General features: G+C 33.8%; 1 protein-coding gene across 1 annotated transcript; it reads left to right on the top strand.

The window, feature by feature from the left end:
- The first annotated feature begins 330 nt into the window (after positions 1-330).
- On the top strand, positions 331-18514 carry LOC115445571 (homeobox protein Hox-D3). The gene is made up of 7 exons (XM_037441122.1): positions 331-426; positions 480-663; positions 9078-9134; positions 13775-13879; positions 14499-14619; positions 16777-16890; positions 17322-18514. The coding sequence occupies exons 1-7, from the start codon at positions 331-333 to the stop codon at positions 17431-17433; spliced, it is 789 nt and encodes a 262-aa protein (XP_037297019.1). The 3' UTR covers positions 17434-18514.
- Positions 18515-18722: the final 208 nt, after the last annotated feature.

Below are 18722 nucleotides of genomic sequence, written 5' to 3'. Positions count from 1 at the left end.
TAAAAAAAGTAAAGAAAATTTAGTCTTAGTAATATTTTACCATCCATAATAATTTGAATCCATGAATTATATTAAAGAACAAATAAAACTTAAAACTAATAGAATTCATTTATATTATCTCGTAATTTTTCATATTATTTCCCAACTCCGCCTTTAGCCCGCCTCGCGAGACTCTATTGGCCGCAACTCACCCTTTCCCTTATATTCTCGTCGGGATAAAACGGGAGCGATAAATGTGGGCGGGGCATCGTCCTCGCGTCAACTTGCACCTGACGGGATGTCATTACACGTGACCATTTAGTTCGGGGAGCACGCATTCAGGTTGGGAAAATGAGTGATGAATTGGAAGCTGATAAAACACAAACCGAATCTAATGTAGTTCACGCGCCGCGTCCGTCTTCCCCGAGGAAGTTCTTTTGCTCGACTGTACGAGGCACCTCGAGGAGCCTAAAACTAGTGATGCTGTCAATAACGTTCAGTTTGAGAGTGAGTCGTCTTCGGATGTGGAGGTAGAGCAGGAGATCGAGGAACGAGAGAACAGGTCTAACCCTTTGTTGCCGCCGGGCATTCCATTATGGCATCCACCTCCTATGCCGTTATGTCCAAGGCCGATGCTGCTGCCACATCAGCAGTTGGCTTTCGGTGCTGGATTAGCAGCATTCTGTAAGTTATAATTCTAAGAAACTACTTCCCATCATGCTCATTGCTATTTAACTTTGTTTTTTTAAACTTTAAACAAAGTACACGAACTTATATCTTGTAAAAAAAGGTCGACGGATAAAAATATAAAAACTAATAAAACTATAGGCACAAACTTACGTAAGAATTAAGATCTATATTTAAATAAGTGCATTAAAATCTAATTTAGGCTCCCCAAAATACAAAAGGAAACGTATCCTGTATCACATACTTTATTTTTTTTTGAGATTATCGAAATAAGTGGTAAGATATGGATGGACTCTACTTAGTAAGAATCTCTACTTAGAAATAAGTACTTAGTAAGTACTAATTACCTACTTAGAACCAAAATTGTAGAGTCCATCCATATCCAGAAACACCACAGGCGTAAAAAGGCAGTTTTAAGATTAAATCTTTAAAATTTGAGAAATAAGTGATAGTTGCAAAGCAAAACACCCAAAACGCATTATCTTAACTGAACAAAAAAAATGTGTGATTTTCGTTTACGACCCTGCCAATTTGGAATAACTGTTTTGACGTTTTCATTTCGTTTATTTTTTATCATGAATAAAAACTATTTTCAATAGGAGTCCACGAAATATAATAACCAGTTTTGAAATTATACTTCTTACTTCAACTTTCAAAGTTTTCTCTGACTCGAGCTTTTTTGCTCGGGTTTATTGACCACCCGCCCTGATACCTTCAGGGAAGAGGTGATTCAGTCTCCCTGTTGTTCCCCGTGTACGTAAAACGTGTCTCCTAACACTCTGCCTAATATAACGGACGTATGGAGTGCTGCTTGGTTTGGAGGATGTTGATATCTATGCCGGAATTTAATGTGTTAATATATCTGGATAAACTTTTTGTCACCATACCAGTTGAACCACTATTACTATAGGGGATGACTTGTGTTTCCGTGTTCCATAAACGCCTAATCTCAGTTTTGAGTAGGTGGTATTTATTAAGTTTTTCTATTTCCTTTGCTCCTATATTATAATCTGAAGGTACCGTGACATCTATGAGGTAGGTGAAATTGTTAACTTTATCTACATATATTAAATCTGGTCTATTATGTATTACAGTGACATCGGTCTGAATTGGAATTTCCCACATTATTTTAACTGTTTCATTTTCTACTACTCTTCTTACGTATATTAAAAATGCGAAAGTTTGTGAAAATGTTTGTAAACGCACAGTCGGTAAACGTATTTGGATGATATTTGGCACACTGATAGACCATGTCCTAAATTAACATGGAGGCTTTTTATCCCGGCAATTTGATCCCATGGGAAATAATGGAATTTAATATATTAGCTTTAATAGTAGCCCTATGAATCGCTTAAGCAATTTATCGACTTTTGTAACAGGAAAAGCTTTTTACGCGAATGAAGCAGCTAGTTTAAATATAATGAACCTAAGCTTATTTTTAAAAAATAATCTATATAAGTAATAAGTACAGACAGTGGGAAATATTTAATCTCATTATAAGGAAAATATTTAAAACATACATTCGTGAAAATAATTCGAACGAATTATTCTCACGAATGTATGTTTTAAATATTTTCCTAATGACTAACATATCCTATTTTTAATTCGAAAATAGGATATGTTAGTCATTAATATCAGAAATCTAAATGTTACGGGAACTCAGTGTAAGACTAGCTAAAGAGCTAATTCTGCTGCTTCCTATTTGAGTCAGTCGGTATAAATCCATTGATAATGGCGCGGTGTAGAAAAAATCATATACCTATACCTCAAGGACTGAATAGGATGAAAACGTTTGATGTGAAAATAAATTTGGGCCCATAACGGTGTTAAGAAACTTATATAGTTTACAAAAATTGTCTTAACGCTAAAACCAAGCAATGGTAAAAAAAATATACAGTACCTATGTAAGATAAGTCCAGGGTCCTGTTTAAGGACGGTATTCAGTGTTCGATACTCATCATAATATATGAACTTATAAAATATATAACCATGTTTTGTTACGGGAATTTTAGAATCTCGGTATAAAATTTCCGTAACAAAATATTATTGTATGGTTATATGGTGTGGTTGCCTTCCTTAGCCAGGTTTAAAGTATGACGGAATACAGATCATAAATGTCATACGCATCCGTAATGAGCGATAAGATAGGTCAAACTAGAAGATAGTACAAATGCATATTGAGAGCTTTAATACGTTTTATTGAGATTCAATGCGTCATTTTTTGCATAAGTATATTTTATTAATTACATGCAAACAGGAACTTCCGTGTGTTTAAATATGTCTCTTAACTAAAATACGGGCAGACGTGACGTGGGAATATAGGCCGTAGGAAGAGTTTTAGAACAATATGATCTAAGGTTTCTCAGTTTTTCTGGAACGTACTATTAGGTTACCGCTAACAACTGTTCAATTTTAAAGAACAACATAACAATTACAGATAGTACAAGATAATTGCTAACAAACTTAAAAATGTTCGCTTCAAAAATGATTTTAATAAGTACGTTGTTGCGATACATTCGATAATAAGAAGTTTATCATTATTATTGTGTTTAGATCAAAGAGATCTAAGATTATGCTGTACTTACTGTTAATAGTCTTTAGTTTAGATATAATTTGAATCCTGCAGTGGAGTTAATGCAAGACATAGGAGCAAATCAAATAGGTTTTTATTTCACAAGAGGAGGTTATTACTCAAATAGTTTATGGGTTTTTGAAAGAAAGTGTCGGAGCAGGGTGGTAAGGTACTTAATATTGTGCTCGTCATCATAAAAATATAGAAAATTCTTTCCGCAAACATCCTTGGAAAAGGGAAATACTCAAAATTAAATAGGATTTTGATGATTCTTTTTTGTAGGGTTTGTTATAGCTTCAACAAAATGGTATATTAAAAAATATTTCTACTCGACCTTGAATTTCGAAGATGTAGTAGGGAATTCATCAAAACGAAATAGGATGATAATTATTCTTTTTGTATTGAGTTCAATTAGATGTATTTTGCAACTAACAAACAATCTAAAGATAAAAACATATTAACAAAAGAAAAACCGACTCCGAAAACCACAACAATCCAAAAAAATAAATCAACTTTACCAGGTATGTGTAACAAGCAATATGATATAACCAATTCGTATTTTTATGTTTATATGCAGATTAAATATTTTTTGGAGTAGGGGCCTAATTTTCGTCAAAAGGTTTTATCACAAAGTCTTTAAATCAATCAACTTCGTGACTCGACGACAAAATCACTCTCTTGATGATAAGCGTACTGCCGCTCCGCGCTCGTTCTGAACAATAGAATATCATCCACTACCGAAAATGTTGAATCTTTGAATGCTCAACGGCACAGCTCTAAAATGAAATGAAATAATTTATTCGGATCCATAAAATGTTAAATATTATCTAACTACTTTCATAAAAACCGTCATCATACAGGATCATTTCGACATTGCGTTAGTTAAAAAAACCAGATACTCGTCTTTACCTCTGCTAGCATTGGGTCAAATATCATTAATGATTAACAAATGTTTTCTCCAAAAATCTTGGTTTTACTTTTCTGATTATTTGATCATTTTGTAGTATTGTGTGAATATAGCGTAGGCGCGAGTGTATTTTTTTACTGAAAGTGAGATGTTTCCACTGCGACCAATTCTCAGAGTGTGGTAGTAGTGGCATTAGGGCGTGTAAAAATAAAATTAGTTTTTATTGATACTAATAATTTTCGAAACTTAACACTTCGTATTTTACATTTTCGATTTGCGTAATTCTAAATTTTTATTAAGAACTAGCTGACCCGACAGATGTTGTCCCGTCTTAACTATGAATTTGCAGCGCGCATTCCGTCAATCATTGACAGTTATTTCAAACATTGACAGTTATAAAATTATATTTTCGTTAAGTTTTCTTAAATTTTCTAATTTGCCGCGCAATTTTTTCGATTTTTTTCTTTCATAAGAACCTTCTCCTGTCCCTAACAATAACAAACACAACAAAATATAAAGTGCAAAAAATATAATTACAGATAGGTATAGTGATAATTATAATTAGATTCATATTAAATATGTAATTAATTATGACGTCTTTGAATTTTTTTTCCGGAACCAAAAATACCATTTATACCCACATAATACATACCAATTATAAGCATATTTTATCAATTATAGTAATTGATATTGCTAATAAGTCCATAATAAACGACAGTTTATGTGTCTTGTAGATAAAAAGTGTGGTGGTTTCTCGTGCTTGTAGAAGCGTATGGCAGTATTGGTAGAACCTTCCGGTCCACAGCTTAATAATATGTAGACGGGAAGGTCCTGTGTTCGAATTAATATGCGTATAACTTCGGGCAACACTTTTCTAACATTATTAATTTGTCTGGAATTGGTTCTAAGCAGAGGCAAGTCTCACAGCTATTTATAAAAAATATGCCAATAATTTATATGTGTTTTAAAAAAATATTTTGAACCAATTAAACATTATAATACAATAAAGACATTGTAGAAGATGGTATAAGTTCAGGTCCTATAATCTATAATAGGTACTAAATTGGCTGCTTCGGTGGTGTAGTTGTAGAGCGTTCACGGTACAAATACAACCGTGCTGAGGTCCTCGGTTTGAAACCCGGTTCGGGCTAATCGGGACTGGGTTTTTCCATCTTAAAAATTACTCAGTCGCAGCACGGAGTCAGGAAGTTGGCGGTGTGATAGCCTCGTGCCTCAGTAAGCACGTTATGCCGTTGGTTCTGCGCCTAAACTCTCTCCGATCATGTCGGATTGCCGTCTCATCGGACTATGAGAGTGAAGGAACAGAAATTTCACCTGTGTATTGCATACATCTGTACTGTACCTGTGCACTATATATCCTGGCTGATCAACGTTAAGATTGGCCGCCATGGCCGAAATACGGTTATGAAGGAATCAATAAAATCATAATCTGTAAGTTTGGGTGTAATGATATTTACAACGAAGCAGGTTAATCTTATAATTATAGACAAAACGTGAAAAAAAACACCGCCGTTCTCTCAATAAGAAGATTCTCTGACATGATATGCTTTATCAAATACTTCATAAATATTTTTATATTTATTTAATAAAAATAACGTGCAAACTCTTTTGAATACAAGTACAAAGATCAGAGATAACACGATACCTCCAAATGGTTACCTGGCTACACTTACAAATAAAATATAACTAGAAAAATATTTCAATATAATGGGAGGTATCGGTCCAGATAAGCCTTCTCAGGGGACAGACGGCCCTAATCCTTTCACTCATCTCTTTGCCGGACGTTTCTTTGTGGAATCAATGAAAAATTGCGTAAACATTTTTATATTTATTTGCATTTTTGTATTTTCTGTTCATACAACTTACCCACCTAGTCTTTTTACACTATATTTTAAAAGTATAGATAGCTATAATATCTATTAGCAAATGTATATACCAAAGAGTTCTTACCTAACCTAAAGTTGAATGTCTGCAAAGGCATAAAGCAGTACCTATAGTTAGTTTTAGACCGGACAACAGGACTAAATTTGTGCTCCAAAACTTATTACCAATTGGTAATACCTACGTCATTGTCTTATTTGAAATGTCCCTGTGACAAAATGTTATAGAATATTGAGATATAAATACAAGAGAACATATTTTCAGAAAAAATGTTAATATACGCATTAAAAACGTAAAAATCACGATATGGAAAAAGTATGAAATATTTTACATTGTTTTATTTCACGATAAATTGAGTAACCATCGTAAAAACGAATAGTTTTTGTACTACAATCTTCCTAATGTTCGCGTGTAATCTTAAAACTCTTTGAATGTCTGGCATTTAGATTTGTTTTCTTAATAGCCCTATAGTAGCGTATTAGAGTAGTAAATCGTAAGCTTTTAGATTCGACTTCCTAATGGTGCAAAATTTTTCCTTTGATAATTCGGTGACACATTATTTGCCTGAGACTAAAATTTGTGTCCGGTATCGCAATTACCTTCGGGAATAAAGGTGTGAGATTATGTTCACAGGGTGGACCTACGGTTAGAACGAGTATAGCAGGCGTTCTAGGCCAGGGGTACGATAATGTATAATACGAAAAACAATAAAAAAAATAGGCCAGGTTTTTATATGTTTTCCGATACGTATGTATTTTTAAGTTCATTTTGTCTGTGAACATATAAAATATCCACCACTACTAGAACTAGGCTAGGGTCTACGTAGTTAGACATAAGTATAGTTATGTAAATTTCGGCATTCTTTCAAATGTCGATATCGGAATTCGTAATTGGTATTCGGACTTCGCGTCGGTAAGCATTTCTTTATAGACGACGGAGTTAGCCATAAGCTATCAAATATCGTAGTCATTCAAAATTATAGGAAGGTATATTACAAGCTCTGCCTCGGTGGCGTAGTTGTATTGCACGTCCGGTACAATAGCGCTCTGAGGTCCTGGGTTCGAATCCCGGGTCGGGCAAAGTGATATTTGGGTTTTCTGCTCAGTATCAGCCCGGAGTCTGGAATTTGTGCCCGATATGGCGATAAGCTCGCCCCCTATCACATCATGGGACGGAACATACTTGGCGAAAAGTGGGTGCCCTAGTTGCGCCTCTGCATACCCCTTCGGGGATAAAAATGCGTGATGTTATGTTATGTATGTATATTACAAGCTCAGTTGTAATATTGATGACAGCGACCACAATAGAAGTGGCAAATACTGAAAAATCAACGATATTTTTAATAATTTGATTTTTATACTCTTATAAAACTAAACAAAAAGATCTTCCGTAGGCAACAGCAGTAGGCATACTATATTAAACAATCTTTCTTTGACGTATCCAGTCTTACTTATAGACTTGTTTTGGCGTAAAGAGGTGGTTAAGAATTGCTTTAATAGCCGTCAAAAATCACCAGTTTACTAGTTTAAACCTTATTAAGAGGCTGGATGGCGGGTTTTGACTTACAGTTGATCGAGTAAATTTGTGTTTTAACTGAGCATAGCTTTGCGAAATTTTTATAAGTAAGACTGATTATGTGAAAGTACCTATTTCAATGAGCATGAATAATAAATACAGCGAGTATTTATCGTTTACACATTGTGTATAAAACGTCCCAATGGAAGCAATTATGGATCTTAAGACTGCACATTTCAATGCCATGTCAACCTCTATATTAATATAAAACATCATCGTAAAAATATTTTTTATAAACGGTTTGATTGATCTTCGGTTCGACCCGTCAGTTTAAAAAGTAATAGAGTAACCGGCCATACTGTATGATATATTGGGCGGCTCATTGGGGTAGTACTTGTATCTTACCTAATCCCTATTTCTTTAGTTTTAGTTAAATAGCGGTAAACTAATACATAAAACATTGGACATCACCAAGAATAATAAATTATTGCAGGAAATGAATGGAAGTGTTTAATTTGATTCATAATAAATATATATATTTTTTTAATTACACCGGCAATAGTTTGTGGAAATGTTTGGATGTATATATGTTTGTTAGAAGTAAACACAGAAATGCCTGAAACGGATTTAGATGTATTAACACATAGCCTACATTTTATCCCGGAAATTTGCTAAACAATTGTCAATGGGTACATACAAAATATCGCTTCATTACTCATAATTTCCGTGATTAAAGGAAAAAGTATCTATCATTGTGTGCTTCTCGAACATCGGTTCCAAGATTTGACTCCACGGTCGTCCATTGATATATCAGAAGCATTTGGATATTTTTTAAATTGATTTGACCACCAACACTGCCTATCTCCTCTCTAGTTCAGTGTAAGTCAGCCAATGAAGCCGGCATATTCATCAATCAACTACTTATACAAACACGTTACGCAATCAATCGCTTTAAATTTATCGGTTAATTTAAAATCAGCAAAAACAAAATTTTATCAAACATTACTCAGAATCTAGAACAATCAAGATTTATACAGAACAAAGGAGACAATTTTCATTTTAAGCTGTTTATTGAATCGTTTCGCGTGGATCCTTAACGCCATAAAAATAGAATCATAATGGTTTGTCGCGTCGGTGCAAAAGCTTTCAGGGGTGTTTGGAGGCGAGGCGTGGGCGGCGACAGCTCGCTTAGCGCCGGCGCTGATGCGATTACAGCACCACGTCTCGTCGCCTCACAATTCAAACGAGCCAGCATCCATTCGGAGTCGCTCTCATGTGAAAATTGCCGGCAGTGTTCCGCTACACCGCTATAAAATCTGCCCATTGTTCAACTCTAATAACTATTACTAAATAACCGTCCATGAAAGTGATTATGACAATGCGTGTTTGTTTCAGTAATTTCGAGAATTGGTAATTAGGTACTTACTTAGTTTAGTTTATTAGTATATTCAACGTTGTTGTTTATGTGCTATAATAATGTAACAGTATTTAACAATCCAATACGATCAATTTTAGGTAAGGGATTCTTTAAACCAGAATGCAAACATTACTTCCTTCACAATGTAGCTGATGGTACATTTAAGAAAAGAAATATTGTTTTAATACTACGACTGATCCAATAAAATATTATTTATATTATCGATTACTTCCTTTACATAAAATTGAAATTTGTTCAATACTAGCTTTTGCTTGCAGCTTCATCGACGTAAATAGGTTTTCCGGGTTAAGGGGTAATATTTTATATTGACTATGACCTTCCTAACTTGAAACTATGTCCATATCAAATTTTATCGTAATCCGTTGGGTAGTTTTTAAGTTTATCGCGTTCGGACAGGCAGACAGATGTGACGGAGACTATATATCAAAATACATTTTTTAGAACATTTTAAGAAGAAAAATTCCGTCACACATGATGGTTGCGTTACTTTAACCGTTTACGCAGTGCACGCAAATGAAGTTCTCGTTCTATTTTTTTTCGTTTTTGCGTCACTTTTCATTGATGCTCCATTCCTATTAGTTATAGCATGATGTTATATAGCCTTTAGCCATCTTTAACAAATTGGCTACACAACATTGAAATTATTTTCAATTCAAACCGGGAGTTTCCGAGATTAGCGCGTTAAATCAAATAAACTCTTCAGGTTCAAACAATGCTATAAAGATATCCTTAAAATTGTATCTCTCTAAAATCGTATGCCTTTCATGGGTTAGGTCCCAGAACCTGATATAGAAAATGTATACTATAGCCAATGCATGTTTCGATATGTTAACAAATAAAATATATACTTAATCTTCTATCAATTATACTACAAAACTCGTTGCATTGTCAATTTTTATATCGACGTTCGTGAGAGTGGACACGTGCGCGCAAATCCTCCGCAAGCATTCGTCTGGAAACAACATTTAGATTTTTATTAGATCTGCAAATGTTAGGGTCCTTTTTAGCAAAATATATATTGTTTTATACTAATTGTTGGAGATTAGCTCTAAATAATGGACTTATATATATATTTTTAAAATGTCCACATTTTGCCTCTGTATAATTAGGTAGCTTTTAGAAATCGTCAATACCAAACGCTTATAACATATAAATTTTAAATGGGTTTATTATGCAAGATATATTATTTTAAGATATAAGTAATATGCGTATCGTCACATTTGCATAAAGTCATCATTTCTTTGTGTCTATCCCAACATGATTTCAAGTCAGCGATAGATAAATATCTACCTACATTCATATTCTACTTATTAGATAATTAATAAAATAAATGACAAACATAACACATTTTTAATTACTAACAGCATTGTTGCCGCCAAAACTCTAATTTATTCAACAATACAAGCAGCATAGACTTCAGAAAATAAACAAAAAGTAAATTATTTCCTCACAATTTTCCTGTGAGTCTATTGAGCTCAATTGGAATGCGGCGAAGCGTTTACTTCGCGATATTATTATTTGTATAAAAGCTATTGAAAACAATAAAAAAGATAGATATCGAACAAGTCAGGTGTGTGTTTTCATCTCGTTGTGTAAATGGTCGAGTGGAATCGTAATTAGGGGATCTGTAATGAATATTTAAGGGGCTGGCAACCCTAACCTCAGCGTATTGTTAGCATTGTTGATTAATCACTATCATCTTTGTAATCCTTAACAATGCGGATATTTTTTTAGGGTAAATGACCGCTAGGGGACTTAGGGGTGTTTTATTACAGATATCATAACGAAAGATTAACAATTCAATTAGAATTGTTGAATGACGACGACTAATGATTTTGACGATGTCTATCATAAGAAAGGGCGTAGGTCCGATTCCAGTTGGATTGATGGAATTAATTATACTTTATTTATGCATTATGATTCCAAATTACTCTCCTGTCCACTTTTATTAGCAAGGTCAACATTGGAACGCATTTATGATACCGTGTGGGGAAGTAATTCGTGTCTTTGGGAACTCTAATCAATTTTAAAACGTAAACAAATTATTAATAGGAATATTGGGACATCAGGAGTTGCAAATATCGAGCCAGCGCGGCTTACCTATTATTTGAACAAAAAGAACCTATACTAAAATTAACAAGGTTTCTACCGCTTAATTAATAAATCAGGCAAATACCTAAGTTTCTAGACCCTTTATTTAGTTAAATAAAAACGAAGTAGTATATTTACTCGACGATAATTATGCAGATATGTTCTTAAAACTTATATAATCCGTTCATTAATTCGAGTTGATTGAGCGCATGACAACTTAATGTGACAACACTCAGTCAGATAATATGGCCATTGTGGCCCAATTACATAAGTACTTATGCCCGTAGTCCGGACAAAAGGGACGCTCACAGCTGACGTCTCTCACGGCAACCCCTTTCTGTTTTCGTTTCGAATTGATAAATTGGATATAAATTGTTATTTTGCTGTGATTGTTGCACTCGATTTCAGCTATGAATAATTTATTCGTAATTAATACCTATTTGTAAAGCGTGTCGACATATTAATTATTAGTATGGACATGGGATAGTTTGAGTATGAACATTCTTTTTTGGTATTCAATCTATTATACTTAATAAAAGCAGATATTATCTTTATTTTTAATTTAGTTAAATAAATAAGTAAATCAAACTTTATGAATTAAAATTTTCCAATAGGGTATGTGCAGGAGTGGGAATGTAGTGTAGATATCACGTGCGCGTATTGGGTCTCTTTTCTCGATTCTTGACACTTATCTCTTCTACCGAAATCAAAGGAATTCACAACTTATTTAATTTTCACCGGATTTTAATCAATCTTTCTACGTTAGAATTTATAGAAGACAAATATTTAATAAATTTAAATATCAAGAAGAGCCAAATAAATATAATGATCATACAGATCGTCCGGGGTTACAAAATCCACACACTTCGATATCGTTATCCCTTTTCTCTACACTATATTATGCTTTTTGGTTTTAATTCTAACCAATGTACAATACTTTAAACAATAATAATGTTATAGAAGAAGAAATCGACGTTGAAAACTATGAACTAATTCAGAGAACAATCGGGAACATTTCGCACGCATTCGCCCACTAACGATACACAACATGCGAGCCATTAGAACTCTATTATCCTCTTTATAAATATAATGCGTGATTGTTTAGCGAAAACAATTTGAAAACGTTTTACTTGTGCGTAAAGAATCGTGATGGATGATAACTAAATGAACTGAATACATGCTCTTAAATTCATTACTTCTTACATAAATATACAGTTTAATTAAGACATAATAGGCCTCCTCAAAGGTCAAAGGTCGTTTTTGAGGTGGCTTGCTAATATGTCAAATATTTATTTATTATCAAGCAAGCAATTATAAGATACCGATGAAGGTCCATATCCTGCTAATCTTTTTTTTTATTGTTGAAACGTAGAGTCCTGTGAAGGGATTTGGATGACATGTAACATTCGAATAGATTATATCTTGGGCTAACATAATATAGGATTTTTTGTGATCCAGTGATTTGCTCCTGTAGGAAGTTTGATTTTATAAATAGATGCTGCGTACAGGTATAGCCCTATGATCGCTATAGGTAGTGATTTATGGATTTTCCACACGACAAATGTATTGGTGCCATATAAGTTTCAAAACAGGTTTCCGGTAAATTGATTTATTTAGAAAAAAAAATTAGATAAATAATCGCCCTATTATCTAAACTTTAAAGTATTAATCACAGTTTCCTACCGATAACACGAAATCTATCACATGTAATTGAACGCATTTATTAACCGCCGCCAATATCTTTATTGTAACAAAATAAAAATCTAAATCCTGCGGACGGTGTGCAACGTATCGTGAATCAATCACTAATTGACCGGACGTCATTGTAATGGACACCGAGACGCCATATGACGCCTGTGTAGCGCTTCAATCTCTACTACGTATACAGGGTCATTTTGACATTGCGTTAATAAATGAAACCACATACTCGTAATAACCTATGGTAATATTGTGCCAAAAATCATTCGTAAATAACGAATATTTTCACCATCATCCCAGTTTTACCTTTTTTGTAATTTAGTGCAAATATGATGTGCGCGTGAGTGTATTTATGTATAAAAGTGTGATTATGCCGCTGCGAATAATTCTTTTAGAGTAGTTGTAGTGGCGTTAGGGCGTATAAAATTAAATTTACTTTTTATTGGTAGATATATATTTTGTTTGAAACATATACTTACTTTTTTATTTTACATCTACGGTTAGAGTAACTTATTTGAAAGTCTTATTTGCAAGCAGATAAGTATGTGGCTTTATTTAGTAACGCAATATACAAAAATGAAATGTATAATTTGCCTTGGTATTTATGAGGCAAAAATTTATTCCTCAAGCTTCTTTAGCCAAAAATATCTATAAGATAAATGGGTTTAGACAAGTATTAAATACGTAAGCCTAAAAAGTGCACGTACGGATGAAAATGTCGTGCGTTTTCCTAATTTATACTATCTAGCTACCTGTCCTATATTGACATGGGTAACAGCGCATATACGTATATGTCTAGATTTTCAGTATAAACATTAATTATACACATATATATACCTTCTGCTTGAATCATCTATTTCATCGAAAATCCATTTGGCAAGAGATTATATTCAGACAGCAGACTGACAGACGTGACGGGGATGCATTTTCTATGTGGATTTTGTTTTTTTTTTTATCTCAGTCTATTATAGAATTCAATAAATTTAATCAAAACACGTAATTTATAAATTAATTATACACTTCGCTAAATTTCTTACCTACCTAAAACAGTACGTAGCTTTAAAAACAACATGGCCGGTTTGTAAGCCAGGTAATCAAATCTACCAATTGTCTTACGTTTTAATTAATCTCTAAACTACCTGCTTGTTAAAAGTAGGGCTGAACAAAATATTAATCATAAAAAATTGGTATTGTATCAAATAGCGCATAAACGATTATCGTGATTCACGAGGGCCGCCGCGGCAAGGTTTCACTTCCGGGACAATATGGTGCGGAATCACAGAGCTCTTACAAGCACACTTTTCTCATGGCTCAATCAGTTACCGACGTTTAGTGCGTGTAGGAATTAAGTTGAAACCTTAAAAATTCGTCTTAACGTAACATGTTACGAGAAGGGTGTAAATTTCATTCTGCGTAATGTGAAACATCTTCCGTGAGATCTCTTTCTATTTTATTTTGCGTTGCTAATCGATTTTGAGAAAAACATTAATTAGAAGGGATATTATATTACTTGTAAGACATAATAATATGTATTAATCCTTACTTTCATACACAGTGATTTCGCTATTCGCAATACATATTATTATTTTCGTTCGTCTCTTGATGCAAAGGAAGGCAAATATAGTGCCTTATTGCATAAAATAGTTTTTATAACGATAGTATTGCCTTAAAAAATCTACCTTTTTTCATATTTGTTTACTTTTGTCTAGTGGCCCGAAGAAGACGCAAAGAGAGCCGGCCTCGTCGACAGAGGACAACGTTTTCTGCACATCAAACTCTACGGCTCGAGCTCGAATATGCTAGAGGCGAATACGTGGCTAGAACAAGAAGGTAAAAGTCTAACACAGTTAATAATGCTGACCCATACTGCCGGGCTAAGCGCACAAGCGGTATGTCAGGAAACCTTTGTTCAAGATAATCGAAGTTTTGTAAATATAGTTTTGTATGTAAAACTGAGATAGAGAAACCCTTTTAGATTTTTTTTAACAAGTTCTAAACAAGATACCGTTATTTAGGTAAATTCATTGCATGGGTATTTCTTTAAGCTATCTGACGACATAAAAATCAAGATTTTGATTTTATTTGATACCGCTTTTGAGCTTAGCTCGGTAGAATAGGGGTCAGCATTAGCTACGTGTTTCATCATAGTAAAGCAAGATAGAGCTCTTTGTCCCTAATTTTCTAGTCGACGACAAGTCCAAAAAACTGGTGTAACGTAACGTAATACATATTATGTTAAATACCTACTAATGCACGAATGGCTAGGCATACTCTCCGACTAAATACTCGTATTCAGATCTGACAATTTATATGTTTGGATCTTATGAAGGATTTAACGATCTGTATACAATAAATATTATTAATTATTATTAGTTCAATTAAGGTCAGGTGGGGCAAGTGCGCCGACGGGGTAAGTGCACCTACCCTAAAAAAATCGAAAACTATTGATGTTATACAATTACCGCAATCTTACATCTATGCTACTAACTGAAATACAGTTCCACTAAAAAACATAAATGGCTATGTTCATTTTAATACGATTTATTCGCCATTTTATTTTAAGTGTCATTTAGACCTGTAAACCGAGATGACCCCTGAAAGATAACATCAAATATTTCAAGATATTTAACATATTTCTCTAAACCAGTAAGGTGAATACATAGTTTAAACCTTTTATTTTAACTTCCTGCCTGAATTTTATTTATATATACTAAAATAAAGGATTTTTAGCAATGCGAAAAAATGTACCTAAAATTGTCGAGTAGGGCAAGTGCGCCACAGTTAATAGTCGTATGGCGCACTTGCCCCTGATCCATATATAACCAACCTTTTTGAGAATAAGTTTTACTAATATGAATTATTATTATTAAAATGTTATACTTAACAGCAGAATTTTTTGTACTCAAGGTATTTTGTTTTAAGCCGACTTAAATAAAAGGGCGTATTAGTTAATTCGTTTTTACAAAAGAAAAAATGAAATACCTTGGTCTAGAGCAACTTTACGTGAATAGGTTGCAACTGTTCGATCAGGCACGTTATCTGGATATAATGCAGCTAAAACATATCAAATGTCATAAGGCCAAATTCTAAGTAATTGAGTTATAACGCATTCAAAATTGTTAATTCCTACATTTTTGTATGTTTTTTTAGTTTTTAGAAATAAAATGGATTTTATATTAGGGTTACCATTTTTTTATTCCAACATATCCGCACACAAAACTCTAACCTAGCAAAATATTATATATAAAAAAAAATCTAAAATGTTTTCAAGCCCTGATTTACATATATATGGCGCACTTACCCCGAATTTGATTTGACAGCCATAGTTTGTTATAATATTGAGTGATTAAAAATTATCCAAGAGCAATGCGAGTAAAACTTATTTCTCTATGGACTAAAGTGAGTGTTTTCTTTATAATGTTTCATATTGGCGTTTTTTTACACAGGCGCACTTACCCCATTTCCGGAGGCAAGTGCGCCTACTACCATTTTTTTACTTTGAGCAAAATATTATTAATTTATGGTCCGATTTCCTTGAATGGCTATAGGTTGTTATCACAAAATACCAAATATTCTTAAATTAATAAAATTACATTCTTAAGTCAGCACAAAAAGAAATTATTTTGCATTGAATCCAGCTATGAAAATTTTATGGCGCACTTCCCCCGACTGACCTTACATACTTTATGAATTAATTTGAGAGATGTTAAGGCGATACCTCAAGGTCAATTTCGTCATATTAAATTTTAAAGGCCGAAATATCCATGATTATTAATTATTTTTACGTTTTTATTTCAACTGCGAGAACTAATCACTAACTAGACGTGAATTTAAATTCTTTACTTGCCAATACTTGTTTAGTTACCCAGATTAAAGGTGAAACAAAATGTATGAAAATGGACCTTGAGGTATCGCCTTAATTGATTCCAGATATTTTTTTACATGTTATTGTGAATATAAATTTAAGATTATCAACTGTTGTTATAGATGTGAACTTGCTTCAGCATTATCTCTTAGCGAGACGCAAGTAAAAATATGGTTTCAAAATAGGAGAGCAAAAGACAAAAGAATAGAAAAAGCACATCTTGATCAACAATACAGGTAAAAAATTATTTTATAAAATACTGACTTAAGATTCTTAGGTTCATTTTAGTATAATGGCGACACAAATGAGCTTTGTTACGATGCCCTGGATTCAAATCCCTGGTTGGCAACATTATCGTTTTATCTAACACAACTTACATGGGACTGGATACAACGGCATGAGCTGACGTCCGCTGTCTGGGTTCAGTTTGCATAAATGTTTTCCTGGGTTATAAATCCTACCAAATGTCATGCTAGATCTTTCCCTATAAATTTTATACAAATCCATTCAGCGGATACTTGTTCTAATTATAATCATTATAACGATTTGCATTCATGCAGATTAGTGCGTACATGTTGTGTCGGGTTCTCTTTCGGAATATTTTACCTTTAGCCACTGAAACATTAGCCAACCTTCACATACATTTAAAAACAAATACTTTTTACAGGCACTTAGCAGCAGCATCAGGCTTGTTCCCGACCGTTATAGGAAATCCATACTGCCCGCCGGCCGCATGTCCTTGCTTACCACCGCAGCATCCAACTAGTCTTGATAAATAGACAAGGAGAACCTCAGCTCAGTACCACAAATTATAAAACCATCAAATTGACTCGTAATTCGGTGTACTTTAATTTGGATGTTTGTGATTGATCGAGACACCAATGCGTCAGTCACGTGTTAGTCTCTTAACCAATGTCAACAAAACGACACGGACTCCTCTCGTCTTTGCTACATTCTAAGCAAACAGGGGTTTTATTATTTATGACAGTGTAAACTGCTAACATAGCCTTGCTACGTTATCTTCATGAAATCAGCGTGGAATGATATTCTGTATGACAGTTATTGTCTTAAACGCGACGCGGTGCGTTGCTTGCTTGTTACGCACTGTCAAAATAACGTAGCAAAATAAGGCCCCTGGTTAGTGTAAATTTTACAACTTGTGACTATTTACTTCGTACCTACCGAACCCTACACGTAAAACATTTGTCCAGAGGAGCAACGAGGCGCTATTAAGCAAGGCAGAACTTGCACAGAACAATGTAGATAACATGACAATGTACCACTTGGACGCCAAGGCAACATCTCGTGTGATTATATTGAGATAAAATATTTTAACATTTCTACGATAGGCTATGCTGCATCGACCACGTCTTAGTATCTAGCTCTATTTGTATGGAAAAAGTGCCACTAGTCAACACTTAATAACTAGAATGATATAACAAAATTCAGTTAAAAATTATTAAATTGCCAAAATCGATTGTGTTTTAGTAATATAATTTAAGAAGGTACAATAATGATATTTAATGTCTTTTATGCTCATAATTCACCGCATTGTTGAGTAAAAGTCGAACCAATAATTTTAGAAATTGTTTAAATATTAACACGAAGAAGTACTCATCTTATAGTCAGATGTTTGTTAACTACGTCCGTTGTCAATCATAATAATTATTTAAGGCCCGCATTAATAAAAGAATCACCTGTGAATAAAATTTAGTGTATAAAATATATTGTATTATTTAATAGAGTAATCTTTAGCTGAATTAAATATCTTGTTTTTAGCTGAGTCGGCGTTGTTGCGTAAAAATAAAATTGCTGTCAAAATCCATTACATAGTACTGGGCCCTTATTCTGTATGATAGTGTAAACGCGTAACGCGGCCGTGTCATGTTATCTTCGAGAAATGTGCGTGGAATGGTATTCTGTAAGCCAAATTTCTATAGTCCTAAACATGATGCGTTGTGTTACGTGCTTGTTACGGACTGTTAAAATAACGTGCGGGATAGAGAATAAGGCCCCAGAGCGTAACTGAGTTGCCCTAACAGGGCCTTTATTATGTATGATAGTGTAA

Source organism: Manduca sexta, chromosome 21 (genome assembly GCF_014839805.1).
Source record: "Manduca sexta isolate Smith_Timp_Sample1 chromosome 21, JHU_Msex_v1.0, whole genome shotgun sequence".
NCBI lineage: Eukaryota > Metazoa > Arthropoda > Insecta > Lepidoptera > Sphingidae > Manduca > Manduca sexta.
The sequence above is the reverse complement of the archived record's forward strand: the minus strand, read 5'-3'. Positions and strand labels throughout refer to the sequence as shown.